We start from the raw sequence: 14,518 nt of genomic DNA, 5'->3' as shown, positions 1-14,518 counted from the left end.
TGGGGATAATCTTTGACAGTCCCTTCATTTGGTTTCTGCCTTAAAACATAATTAGGAAATGCTGTTAATCAAAAAATTTATGAAACAGTAGGAGTACTAGGTTTCACTTGTTGTGCTAAAGCTCATGGGGTACATATAAAATCAATGTTCTCATTTGTAATTGAGAAACTATTAAGAGCGTGAATGAGATCTTGGCAGTATTGTGCTTACTAGTTGAACTGAATAAAGCATTAATTTTGGTGAGCATATTGAGACGTTAGGAAAAAAAAAAAAAAAAGAATGAATACAAAAACCTGTGCTGAATTTTAGCTTTATATAACATGGAACTTCATGGTTACAGTTGCTTTTTAATCCTAAAATTCCACTCGTATTCAGTGGCAAAAACAGAGCTGCTGGTTTTTGTCAGTGGTGCGATACAGCTAGGAGTTATATGAAAAATATCTGATGTTCATTGCGATTATGCTAGATTGTAGAACATGTATCGTTCCTTAGTCATCCGCAGACTATTGGGATGTGGCTTTTATTCCAGGAGGTCTTTGGTAACGGCTTCTTCAGTAGTTTTGGAGGCAGAAAAAAAATCACTCTAGTAATTTGGGAAGGTGCCTGGATGCAGAAGCACTGGGGATTGAAACCAGGAAAGTGAATCAAAATGCTGAATCTCTGAATTGCTATGAAATACTGTTGCTTATTTCAAAGTCAAGCAAGCACTATTAAAAGTTGTGCTGTTTCTACAGTGTGATCCATGTGGACACAGAGTCAGAGCTGTGTTGATGTGGCTGGAGCTATCTGTAAATATAGCCATCTACTCTAGTACAGGATGAGGAATTTATCTGTATTACACTGATACATCCACTGGTATTTTTGGAAGTTCTATTGTGTACATTAACGTTAAACTTCAGAAATAAGTAGTTAATTTTCACTAAATGAAGTGCATGATGACAAAGATTTTTCTTGTCAGTTTTGGTGATTTTATTTATTTATTTATTGAAAAATACTTTTTATTTTAATTTTAGTTTGGGATTACACTACAGGAAGAGTGGGAGCACCTTTGGTCTGCTGTGAAATCAAATTAATGAACTGGGAAGAAGGTAAGAATTTATATGATTAAATTATAGTGCATTTGCAAGACATATGGCTAGTTTTATGTAGGGTTTTGCTTAGTAGTACTAATTAGAAGACTGTTTCTTGCCTTTTTATTTTTTTAAATCCTACTTTTACCTATATACATTTGAGCCTATATACATTTGATCTTGAAGGGGGAAAAAGTAAAATAAATGCCTCTGATTTTTATATGTAAACGTATCTAGACAGAAGCTATCAACACATCAATAGTGTTTTGATTAGGTTATATTATGGCTTTTTTTGCCAATACTTTTTTGTTTATTTGAGTCACTTTAAATGCCTATTGTTTAAGTGTATACAGCATTGCACCTTTTTCAAGTTTGGAGTAGTAGTCTTGCAGGAGAGGTTGTAAGTCTTGTATGATGCATCTTGGAGTTGGTTTCAGTAGACTTTAACTGAAATCTATGCACAATACCTTCTGTTGTCATTAAGAAATTTTTTAATAGACTTCATAATATTAATAAAATAAGACTGACATATGGAAAGGTAGCTTAATGGATGCTGTATAAAATACAATTAATAAAATGTGAAGTGTGTTTAGACTATTTCTTCTAAGGTAGGCTTTTATGTATTGCAGAGTAGAACCACATAATACTTGAGGGAGTTCTGGGGCTAATATGAGACCTTAGATTTTGGTAGTTTTTCTTTCTAAAATACAAGATGAATTTTTTTTTTTTTGAGCCTGTGTGAAGCTTATAAAGCATGTTACTCCTGACAAAAATAAATAAATAAAAAATGCATAGGTGTGGCATCTGCCCTCCACATGCTTGTGAATTTCATTGTTTGCAAACACATATCTTAAGCAGCTGCTTATATGCTGAAAAGAAATGGAACCAGCTCTTCTCTTACTTTATTATTCAGGCAGTATTTTCAAGTGGTGACTAAGTGTTTTTTCAAGTGATGGCTAAGGGCTTATTAATTTTTTTTGTATTTAAATAGTAACAGTGATAGGAATTCTTGCTTTGGAATGTATTTTTAATTCCTTCTAACTTAAGAAAAACTATTTTCAGGTGGATATTACAACACTGATAAACCATATCCTAGAGGTGAGATTCTTATTGGGGGTCAAAATGTGACTGTGGGCTACTATAAAAATGAAGGACGAACCAAAAAGGATTTCACTATTGATGAGAATGGGCAGAGGTGGCTTCATACTGGAGACATTGGAGAGTTTCATCAAGATGGATGTCTAAAAATAATTGGTGAGTTCACAGATTCAGGTAAACACATAAAAACAGATTATTTTCAGGGCTGCTAAATACTGTAGTTAACAAAAAAAAATAAAAATCTACATATCTTGCTATGCAGTCCAAAATCCTATGATTTATCCTAAGAAAGTTCTTATCTTAACATATAAACATAATCATGTGCTCTTTAAAGCTATTTTTTAAACATTTGATTCCTTTCAAAACGGTCTGAACATTGACTCCAGTCTGCTAGCAAGTAGTAAGTAGTTAAACGTAGGCTAACTTGAGCTAGAAAAGTGGTCTTAGATTTAATAACTTTGTAAGTGTGAAGTTTGATAAAAGTGTTCTCAGGAATTATTTTTAAATCTTACCGTTTTTTACAATACAAGTATTCCTTCATCATAAAGTAACTAAGGGAAGAATATTCTAAGGTAAAGATGTTACTCATAAGACTGTGATAGTCTCCTAATGCTTTGACATCAGTAGGCACAAAAATAGGTGCTTTATAGACTGCCAAGTGTCTCTCTTGAAGTCAGTGGATGATTCAGCATGCTCTTTAATTCTGAAAACTAAGCTTACTTGTTTTATTAAATGAGTAAAATCTTAGGTCCCATTGCAGCTGCCTTTCCCTGGTCAAACAGGTAAAATCCAAAAAACAACTTTGCGTGTTTGAACACTTACACAGGCATATAGCAAAGGAGAGGTATTCCTGGCTGCTGTCACAGCTGAGTGGTACAGTGCTATAGTCACCTTGACTTTGTGTCTACATACAATAAGCTCAAGTAATTTGGGCTGAATTTTCAGTTTCAATTGTTGTGTTTCAAATAACAGATGGACAGTTGCACTTCAAATATGGATTTAGCCTAGGAATAAATAGCAAAATGTCACCAAATGCTGCATCTGCTGCCTCAGGCATCTGGACCAGACAGCACAAAACGCGTGCTTCTAGCCAAACTCTGTTTTTTACATAACCCTAGTTGTCTTCCGTTCACTTGCTAGTGCTACAATGTAGAAGATGCTGTTTAAAGGCAGGAAATGCATAGAATTGAAGTGTGGCTTGTGTTTAAGCGAAGGACAGGTTGATGAGATTGAAGTCTGGAAATCTGCTATTAACTGTTTCTGGTACATTTACCAAACATGAGTCAGCATTCCTTTTGACATTTAAACATTTCAGAAAAGTATTAATTCAATGCCTAAACCTTTGTGTTGCATAATTAACATTTATTTTTCTTTTCTCGATAGATCGTAAAAAAGACCTTGTAAAACTTCAGGCAGGAGAATACGTCTCTCTTGGCAAAGTAGAAGCAGCTCTAAAGAATCTTCCACTGGTAGATAATATTTGTGCATATGCAAGCAGGTAAGAGGCAGCTGATGTTTTGATGTTGCTATATTCTTTGCCTATCCTACTGAAGTCACATGCAAAATGTTTTTTCTTCAAAGCATGGATTTTTTAAACTCATTGGAAAAGGATTTTATTTAATATACAAAGGAATAGCTTTCTTTATCAAAACTAAACATCTGAATTATATGTTTTTATTTTTCTTTTTGCAATTTTTTCCACTGTTTCTTGGAAATGTCAAGAATGAGTCTTTCACTCCCTTTTTCCCAACCTGAAAAGCAGCTGAGCTTTGAAGGCTAACTGCATTCATAACAGACATCACTCAAGCACTTTAGAGATATTACCTATGGAAGCCCTAGCGGACCTTGCTCCTTGCTGTATTCAGCTGTGAGCTGTTCTTCAGAGGAAGGAGGGGATTGAAAACAAAACCCCCAACAGTCCAGAAACTGCTTAGTGTCCATGCAGAACACTAGCAGAAGCCTTGAAGCTGGAGAGAAAACACAGTAAATCCTATGCAGAACCACAATTGATAAAAAGTGATGAAACATCCTTTCTGTTTCCTAAGTGTACTACCAAGTTAGGCATATAAAGGCTCAAGCACGTCTGAAGTTTCTATTTGTAGAATTTCCTATCTATACAGAATATAGGCTTAAACGTACAAATATCCTTCAGATGCTTTTGGTTTCCTTTTGTCATCTTCAAGTTTGGAAGGTCATTTTGGAGCATCTGAGTGATAAGAAATGTTCTATTCAGTATAATATACATTCAAAATAAGTCCCACTTAACTTTGAAGGAAGCCAGAACAAACACACCAGAGAATTGCTCTTTAGTAATAGTAAATTAACTTTTGGTTTATTCACCTGGTTCTTTGTGTTTTTCTTAACTAACCGTATTCATCACAACTTTAGTTTCGACAGTTTCATAAAAATAGGCTAAGACATATTGGACATACTCCTGCTGAGAAGCTTTCATGGTATTAGGCTTTTATTACGGTTTTCACCTAACGAGCAAGTCTCTCATATTTGCTTACTCTGCCTGAGGTTACATGCATGTTCTGAACACTCCCTGTAATCAATGGAGAAAGAAGCCCCTACAGATGCTGATTGCTGCCATGCTATGATTGAAATACTTTCTAGAACTGTACTGTCAAATCTTTTGTTAATTTTGCCAGGTCAACATAGCATTTACAGTGTACTAGAATACTTAAAGGACCTGTAAATTTCAGTAATTCTACTATCAATTCTTACATGATTGATTACCTTTATATACTATAATTCAAATACTTGATGGGCATTGACAGATATTTTGCAAAATTATAGCAATGAAGTTTTAAAATTACTAAGACTGGAATATCTGAAACAGACTTCTGTGGTCAGTCTGTAGCATAACTTCAGTAGGGGAGCCATCCATTTTACTGAGCAATCTTGCAAAAAAAAATAAAAATAAAAAAAAATATATATTGTTTTTCCTAATAATAGCTTTTTAACTGATGCACTTTTTATTGTGTCATAAGATCATTGTTGCAAAAGCATACTGTTATTTTTTGTGTGCTTTTGTTCAGCATAATTTAGAGAGAGAATTTGGCTCTAGAAGAGCTGTATAGGAGTGTAGATAGAGTAAACAAGAGAGTTCAACTTTAACGGATCAGCTTTCTAGATATACTTGTTCTTTAACGGTGTTACGTTTGCCTTTAACATTTATGAAAGTCTTGATTTTATTTTTTTTAAATATTAGTGTTTGTACAGTCAACTCCATATATTTGGAATATACACCTGACTGGAGTTTGAAAAAATAAAATGTTAGCTACCTCTATTAATTGCAAAGTTATTTGTGAATTACCAAGATAAGGAATTTGTGGCCAAATCTGGTTACATGTTGCTGCAAACGTGTTTTTTTTTTTTAAATCTCACCAGTTTCCACCGTGTTTGGTATGCTGACTGTAAAGAAATGAATTGGGACAGGAGAGCTGATCAACCTTCCATTAGAAATCAGGACAGGTAGCGTGTTCAGTGAATCTCAAGCATCATATCAAGAAACAGAGTAGTTCAGTCAGCTGAGGAACAGGCAAACTTGGTGAAAAAATGAGTTCTCAGCAGGAAGCTCTAGGATACAAGGACCAGACTTTACAGAATTGGTGGTACAGACATGCAGTGCCACTGCAGATGTCTTTTGGGGAAGTCTGAGGGCTATATTCAAATAGGATCTTAAGTACAGAAAGGTAGGAAAGATGTCTAGTGTAGGAGAGACTTTGGCAAAAATCTCTTTTATAAAATGAAAAAATTAAAGTGAAGAACTACAGAGAGGCTGTGAGCTCCAAGTGGCTTTTTCCAGAAAAAAAAAAAGTAGTTGGATGAACTCATTTGTCCATAGGAATTTTCAGATGAACTGAAAGTTTGAGGCTTACCCAGCCAAGTGATTACTTCTGTTTGCTGTTTTTCCCTGGAGATGCTGAAGTATTGCTGAACATGGCCTTAAACGTGTCAGAAGAGCATAGGAACCAGGGATGGAAGTGTCAGAGTCCTCTGTGTTCTGCATAGGGGTTAGTCAGGAACAGCCATGCCTGAGGTAAATACATGGCTGCAGAGTAAGCGATGGAAAGACATCCTAGGCAGAAGTATCCAAACACAAGAAGGGAGCAGGATCTGGATGTGTTTGGATATACAATATACACATTACAGAGCAGATGCCAAGTGGAGTCACAAAGGGCAGCATATGGGAGAGAGGCAAAGACAGAAGGGGAGATGTAAGTAGTAAGTGATACTGAGGCGAATGTGAAGTCTTTCTGTAAATATATTAGAAAACTAAGATGGGTTTGGAGCCAGCCAACAGACAGAGCTTGTCAGCAGGTGATGCCAGAGGAGCCTACGTTTGTGATGGACTTTAATGCAGTCTTCACAACTGCTGTCACATGTAATTCATATCAGTGACAAAAGAAAAAAAAAAAACAGCTTATATTGACCAAAAGGGTTTTTAGAATTAGTATGTTAAAATTATCTTACAGTCCTTGAAAGATAAACTAAAGTAATCTCCATACCAGGGGTATGGTTCGGTATTTTTTGTGTGAACTGTCTGTGTGGTGGAAGAGAGCTGAAATGACTTTATAAGTCTGTAGATGGGTAAGGTAGGTACAGTGGAGGACAGAATTAGAATTCAGAGTGAGATACTCTGTATCATGGAGATACTGCTTAAAAAAAGTCAGTTTAAGGGAGAGGATATGTAAATTGTACACCTAAATGTACAGGATAAAGAACCACCAGATGGTAGCAGTTGAGTAGGAACTGATACGAGTCTGCAAGTGCTGTGCTGTTTTACGCAGATAAATTGGATAATATGGCGTAATCAGATGCACAATGATCTTTTTTCTCTAATAAACATTAAAGGGTTTCGGTTCCATACACAACGCTTCAGAAAAGGTGAACCTCTTGAAAAGAGTCCCAGAGGAAACGGAAACATCTGGTCCCAGCTCTGTGAGGCATGACTTGCAAGGAAGGGGCATTACTTAAAATCCTAAAGAAAATTAAGAAAGGCAGGAAGACTAGAAAGCTAAGAAGGGGGAAAAATTAGTAACAGTATGTGAAAGAATACCTAGCTTCTGTGGAAAGGAGAAGAACATCTGAGTGCTGGCTGTATGGCAATACAACTGATGTAAACTGCAGAAAGGAAAAGCCAGGATAGCCATGAGAAACAGCTTTCCAATGGTGAGAGCAGTGATGTGTTTGTAATGCTCAAGAATGGGTTAAACATCTTTTAGATGGGGCTGATCTTGCTTCAAAGCAGGTGAATGAATTAGATCTACTTTACTCCATCTCAAAAGCCTTGGTTACTCATTTCAGGGCAGATTGTGCTTCAAATCTGTGTATTCCAAATACTTAGAGGTCACAGCTTCATCCATTCCAGGTATATCAGAAGTAGGCAAAGAGTGCCAGCAGTGGCGTGAGCGTATGGACAATCACTTGAAAGAGAAAGAGAAGTCACTTCCCTTACAGACGCAGGCGTTCTTTGAGATGTGTTGTGCATATGCTTATTCCACAACCTGCTCTCCAACCCCTCTTCACTGCAGTCCTCTACTCCTCTACAGTAACTGGATTCTGCAGTTGAGAGGAAACTGAGGTAGGGAAGCCGCACTCCAGTCTTCATACCGGGATGCAAAACATGAGGAGAGGCAGGGCACATTGACATCGTGTGGGTACTTCTTCCCCAAAGCCTTGAGCATGAGGCACAGTGGAATATGCATATAGACAGCACACCTTGAAGCAATCCAGTTGCTGTAAGGTAAGTAGCTTCTCTTTCTACTTATTTTGAAGCAGGCAAAGGTAATTTGTGTGCTACTTCAGAAAGATTACCAGGTGAACAAAAATCAGCTCTTAAGAGTAACAACTGTGTGAACTGTGCCCCCCCTCAACATGAAACGTTGTTTATAAAGAGTTGTTAATGTTACAAAATTCATACTAAAATACATGTACTTCTCAGTTTCCATTCTTATGTCATTGGATTTGTTGTGCCAAATCAAAAGGAGCTTGTAGAACTGGCTCGAAAGAAAGGATTTAAAGGAACCTGGGAAGAGATCTGTAACAGTCCTGAGATGGAGAAGGAGGTACTGAAGGTGCTAGCGGAGGCTGCCATGGCAGGTGAGTGGCTGGGTGGTAAATATTAGCCTTGTGGACAGTGATGTCTGTGAAATGGATAAGCATATGCCCTGAAAATACGTCCTGGTGCATGTGTATTTTACTATGTTGCATGAGAACATAAATGAAGAGAAGTTCTCATACAAAACCCAACAACAACAACAACAAAAAGAAGAAATGTGGGTAGGTCACAGAACGGGGTCAGTTCTTTTGGTTGGTGTAGTCTTGTAACTTCTCTCTCTTACTGTCGCCAATACCTAAGCAAAGAATGTAAGTACCGGGCAAATACATCAAGCATAGCTCAGTTCCCTCTCTATGTGTGTCTGATGCTGCTCAGGATTTCCTGTAGTATCTTCTCGATACGTCTGTGGTGGGTATCGGGCAGCCTTACATGCTACATACCTCTGGGTAGGTGATTGGGGAAAAAAGCCCACCGTGAAGTGGGCTCTCCTAGCCTCCAGTGATTTGTCTGAGGGATTTCCTAAACAGAAAGCAGAGTCCTTGTAGCTAATGGTTTTCAGTAGGCTTCTCTTCATTAACTCCTCAGCCCTATTTTAAAGTTACGTCCGTATCTGTGCTATCTCGTGGCAGAGTTGCACAGCTCAGCTATGTTAAAGGTGAAGAAATGCCTTTTGTGTATTTTAGCCCAGCCATCTGCTAGTTTAATTTGATTCGGCTGAGCTCTTGGCTTGGAAGAGCCAGCGAACAGTCACAAACGCAGTCAGGGCTTTTCTCTGTCTATTATACTTCCCCTCAGCTGTATCTTTTTCATGCTAATTGGCTGTGGTCTATTTAGCTATTCTGGAGCTGAATTATTCAGTGACACTGTGATGCTTTTTCTTACGTAATAATTCTGCCTTGTTTTTTTTTGCACTTGCCTATTACCAAGAACTGAGCTTTTTACAAATAGCTGTCAGTTACAATGACAGAATGTTTCTTAAAATGGTCACGGAGTTTAAATTTGTTTTTCATCTGCATTCTCTTTTATATCTTTCTGCAATGAGTGTTTTCTGCTGTTTTGTTTTGCAGTCACACAGTATCGTGATGTCCTTCTGCAGCTCTTTGCAATTTGCCTTTATCTTTTCTATCCTCGATAACTTCATACCTCCAACAGTCTTTGTCCTGTTAATCTTCACCTCTCCTCCATGTTGCTTGTGAATATTTTAAACCACTGAGTAGTATATCTGCAGAATTCTGTTACTGGAACATCACCTTACAAAGAATGCAGTCTCAGTACTGCAACAGGGCTTTTTTCTTGCCCTGTGTCTCTGATAGATTTTCATTCAAGGCATAGAACGTACAGGCAAAATCTTTCTAAGCAGCTGCTGTGGTGGAGCTCATGTACAACATCCCCTTATTTTTCTTTGTTGTGCAACACTAAGTATTTTAAAGAGAATTGTATTGTTGCAAATAGATTGGTAAAATCAATGAAATTGAGTATTTGATCTAATCCTGAGGCATTTCTACATATATTGTGTCGATTTATATTTTTGTCTTTCCCTTTAGTATCAGGCTTTAAAGTAAGCACTGAGGCTTTTCTGAAGTTAGGGAGCAGCAGAGATACTCAAACGTTGGGGGTTATTTCAGTGTTTCTGGGGAACTGGAGAATAATCAGTGCTAGATCCTGTAACTCTGCTTGTGACCATGCTGGGGTTTTTAGAGCCTGACCATGGGGAATTTGTGGAGCACTTCTTCAGTCATATCATATGCTTTTGTGGGTGAGAATATGGTGGTGTTTGGTTTGTTTTTTTTTTTTTTTTGGTTAATTGTAGAGAAATGGTTATGTTTACATTTTGCATTAGAAATGGTTGTGTGATTTATTTTTATTTTTATTTTTGCAGCCAATCTGGAGAAGTTTGAAATCCCAGTAAAAATCCGCTTGAGCCCTGATCCTTGGACACCTGAGACTGGCCTAGTGACAGACGCGTTCAAACTAAAACGCAAAGAGCTTACGGCGTACTATCAACAGGACATTGATCGAATGTATGGAAAAAATGTAAAATAATTCTTTTTTCTGCACCACTTTGCTACGGTGAGCTTGGATCAAATAGGAAATACTTGAATTGCCTGTCTCAGCACTTGAGATCAACACACAAAACCACCATTCCTCATTTGCAGCATAAACTGCTATTTCTGATAACATCACCCTGATGACTGGCAAGTTTAGTAAAATGTTACGGCAGCAAACTTGTGTCTGTCTCCTTTTTTTTCCCAGTTTTCTCTGCTACCTTGTCAGTCTGTGGATTTTCCTGACTCTTTTTGGGAAACCATGATTCTGAAGCCTCAAGTTTTTAAACATTTATAAATCCTGTATAATGTTTTATTTGTATCTTTAACATTTGGATGTATATAGAGAGAACTTGGCTATATAAGAAATGGTAATACTGGGGGCCTTTTTTACCTAATTATTTAAAGATAAGGAGGTATTCATGTTGTGACATTATGTAAATTAAAAATGCTTATAATGAGATCACTGTTGAACAGGGGACCAGGTTCTTTGCTGCTGTGCTATTTTTCTGTGTAAATCTGAGGGAGAAAATGTTTGACACTATAGCTTGTGTAATACACCTTTAACACGTGCCTAATGGTTACTTTTATTTTTACCTGTAAATGAGAAGATGGTCATGGCACAGCTCTGTATAAAGGCGGGTACTCCTGCAGGTGTTAGCTAAATCTCTGTTAATACAGAAGATGATATTAACACAGCAGGAATTACACCTAAGAATTTCTCAAGTACAGAAACTCCTTTTTGAACTAGCGCATGACCATTCCATCCAGTAGCTGAATCGCGTAGAGCTAGTAAGAATTCAGAGTTAATTTCACTTAGCGCTTTGTAACTTTGACTTTTTAGCAGAGGGACTGTAACAAATTCTGTTCTGTGATCTTGTTAGATTTGGGCGACGCACTGGGTTTGCTCTTCTGTTGTTTGTGAAACTCTGATAAGACCCCTCTTCTGTGCTAGCTGCAACCCAATCTTACTGGGGGGGATTTTTAAAGTCATAATGACAGTTACGTCCTCAGCTCACACAGTGCCTAGCTGCCCTTTGTGCCATTAAAAATCTCCCTTCTCATTTTGTGTTCTTATTTAGTGTTTCTGTTTTCCTTTTAAAAAACAAACATTTGAAGTATCTGTCAGCCAGAGTCGTGTTTGTTACTTGTTTGATCATTACACCCAACTTCTTACTCTGGGAAGGTCACAATTCTGTTTTACTGCAGATACGTGAATATTGTTTGAAGAGTTATAGGGGATCTTTCTGTCTTAAGTGAGAATTTTTTAGATTTGTTTCAGATGTGAATTTTATTTTCAAAATACTTCTAGAAAGAATATTTTAGTCAGGGTTACATGAGAATGTGATAAAGCATACATCTATCAACTTTGTGATGGGGCAAATATTAAAACAGTTTAGTAATAGTTAATTCTCATGTTTTATCTTTACTTAAAGGTCTTGATGCTTACTACTGCTTTGTGGTAGCATACAGCAATTCTGAACAGCACAAGCTTTATCTGGCAGAGGGAGTTCCTGCTGCTAGCATTTGTGAAGCTTTGATGTAGCAATTGTGGAAAATGTTTGATTTGCAAATTCTTACTGAAAAGCATTCTGAAATACATTATTTAAAGTAACACTTTCCATTGGTTATAGAAAACAGTTTCATAGCAGTTCAATGTTACTAAGTAGTTACTCCAGTTCTGGTAAAATGATGAGGCTTGTGCTGTATTTCATGTTATGTCGTCATCATGGATTTCCTCTGCTGCTGTCTATGAAAAATTGTTACATTTGGTAAATTCTGGTGTAACAGGTCAAATGGAAATACAGTTACATGTATAATTTATTTTTGTATTTAGAGCATTAATGCCTTCAGCTGGAAATGTTGGAAAAGGAAGCATCAGAATGTGGAAATTGCCAGGTCTGTAGGGAAGCGTCACATCGTGTATTAGGTTCTAATACGGATCTGTGCTCCATCAGCAGGTTCTTGAATTGTTTGCACTCAGCGCAGGATGGATGTTGATCAAATGGTTTTTGTTTCAGTGAAAACTAATAGATTGCTGAGGTACTGTGTATGTCACTTGGCGCATTGTGCAGCGGATTTAAGAAAAAAACAAATCTGCCTTCGGCAAATACAGAAGGAATTAGAAAGTAGTATTTCATTCTGCTAAGGGTCTAAATGCACTTTTGAGTAAATAGTAAATGAAACTCAAATGGTTTGGAAATAGTTTTTTGTTGTTTGCTTGTTTTTGTTTTTTCTAATCCAATCTCAAGATTGGGTTGCAGTCTAACAGTGCATTTGATCTTTCAGTCCATTTTATATTTAAAATTGATGTCAATGTATGTAGTTCCTTAGACATCAGATTTGATGTGAACCTTTATTTCTTCTACAGAATGTGAAAATAAAGCGGTTCATTCATTTTAGCTTCAGCGTAGAAGATTAGAAAGACTTTTTAAAACACTTGTGTGGGCTTAAAATCTTTGTGATGAGCGTGTTTTCCTTTCAAGTTAGAACGAAACAGGGAATTGAATACTTCTATGTTCTGCATTCCTCCAGGTCCCACTGAGGCCACCTGTCCTGTGGGTGTCCGTGCTTCTCAGAGTTATCTGGCCAGGGCTGTGGTGGGACTGGACTGTAAGTCACAGCTGATTTTCAGGTGCTGGGCTTCCTTGCTCCTGCAGTCTTAGTCCTGTAGCCTACTGTGGCAGCCAAAATCCCCAGCAGGCCCCACGTTCTTACCCTGTGCTCTTACATTGCAGAGCACAGAGGCAGCTTCAGGGGAACTGGAAATCCTGGTGGTACCAGCATAGACCCACTACTCACCAGCCAGCGGTTTGCCTGGTCATTTTTCCTTTTTCTCGTTGTTTTTGTCTTCCCATGCCCAGTGTAACAAGAACAAGGTCAAAGCCACCTGGTGGAACGTGTTGCACGTGTCCCCTTGCACATGTAGACAGCTGTAGAGTAATTCTGAGAAGTGCATGGTTAGAAGTAGTGGTCTCCATCACACGGGGGATTTTGTAGTGAGAAGAGCTGTAACTTTCGAACAATCTTTTTGAGCTCAAAATAAGAACAAGGGTTATATACCTCATCCGAGGGACCCCCAAAGGGGGTGGGGGGGATTTCTACTAAAGCTTTTGTAAATATAGGACTTGCAGGATTCTGAATTGGGAACTGTAACTACTTTTCCTGTTGTGAAAATTTATGTAGTATAAAAACACATTTCATTGTAACGACCAACCAAGAAATTCCAAGGATGCTGTGAATTCCAAGGATCTCCTTTGAATTCCTACAGTTATTTAAAAAAAATAAAAATGTTTCAGGCCTTTAGACTAAATTCAATCTAGGTGTCATAAATGTTCTTTGCAGAGAATAGTATTTTTGGGGTAGGTTGGAGAATTAAAAAATTACGTATCAGGAAAAGACCTTGCAAATTAACTGATGCTGCTGTTACTGCAGATTACACACAGCTTCCCACTGAGCTGTGGTCCTTGTAGCTTAGCAGTAACATATTTTGCTGGAATGAAAGCAAAGAACAATGTGCAACTGGAGCTGAGAACATAATGCCTATCCTCATGCTGCTGGTCCTTTAGATAGGATGTGGACAATGTTGTGGGATTGAAACCATACGTAATAACATCCTGTAAAGCTTGTAAATTCATGCAGAGATTGCTCTAGGACATCCGACTCCTTTGCAATTACCTTTTTCCTGCTAGAATTCACAAGCTTTTATTCTGTACTAAAACCACGTCTAGGCCATGCAACGCAGCATTTTTCATTTCTTTAATGTGGTGCATTAACTACTTCAGGCTTTCTATCAGTGTGTGTCCATCTGTTTCCTTACCGGTGAGAGGAACAATCGTCAACCTGCATACACCTTGGGCCAGGCGGAGAAATGAATGGAATGACCAGTTGTATATTACTGTAATTGGTTATTTAATGTAAACTCATTTTCAGTGTGATCTTGGTTGTTACTATGACCTGCCTGAACATTGTATATCCTAATTGAGTTATATTGTATGAATTATTTATTTGTAATTGGATATCGTGTTTCAAAAATAAAATTAATTTCACAAATTAGGCCCCATATGTCCATTTTTTTTTTTAAAGTGGTGTCTCATTTTTATCAGGCTGAGCCTAGATAATGTACAGCTGTAAATGAGTGAATTGACTAACAAATTAGTTGGGAACGTGGCTGTTCGGGAATGGATCAAAATGTGTTACCAAGGAGGTCTGTTGGGTAGTGATGTCCTGTGTTTTGC

General features: G+C 37.5%; 1 protein-coding gene across 2 annotated transcripts in view; it reads left to right on the top strand.

The window, feature by feature from the left end:
• The window catches only part of ACSL3 (acyl-CoA synthetase long chain family member 3), a 46,666-nt gene extending 33,984 nt beyond the window's left edge, over positions 1 to 12,682 (top strand). Inside the window, exons 12-17 of one of the 2 annotated variants that reach the window (XR_014695826.1) lie at positions 1,014 to 1,088; positions 2,133 to 2,324; positions 3,552 to 3,666; positions 7,727 to 7,920; positions 8,119 to 8,276; positions 10,115 to 12,682. Coding sequence is in view for 1 of the 2 variants with exons in the window: in XM_084528836.1 (XP_084384962.1) it covers positions 1,014 to 1,088; positions 2,133 to 2,324; positions 3,552 to 3,666; positions 8,119 to 8,276; positions 10,115 to 10,278 (704 nt within the window). In the remaining variant the exon portion in view is untranslated. The remainder of the gene's footprint in view (positions 1 to 1,013; positions 1,089 to 2,132; positions 2,325 to 3,551; positions 3,667 to 7,726; positions 7,921 to 8,118; positions 8,277 to 10,114) is intronic. The other variant, XM_084528836.1, reaches the window with a different exon arrangement.
• The last annotated feature ends 1,836 nt before the right edge of the window (positions 12,683 to 14,518 follow it).

This window comes from Aythya ferina, assembly GCF_964211825.1.
Source record: "Aythya ferina genome assembly, chromosome: 9".
Classification (NCBI taxonomy): domain Eukaryota; kingdom Metazoa; phylum Chordata; class Aves; order Anseriformes; family Anatidae; genus Aythya; species Aythya ferina.
The sequence above is the reverse complement of the archived record's forward strand: the minus strand, read 5'-3'. Positions and strand labels throughout refer to the sequence as shown.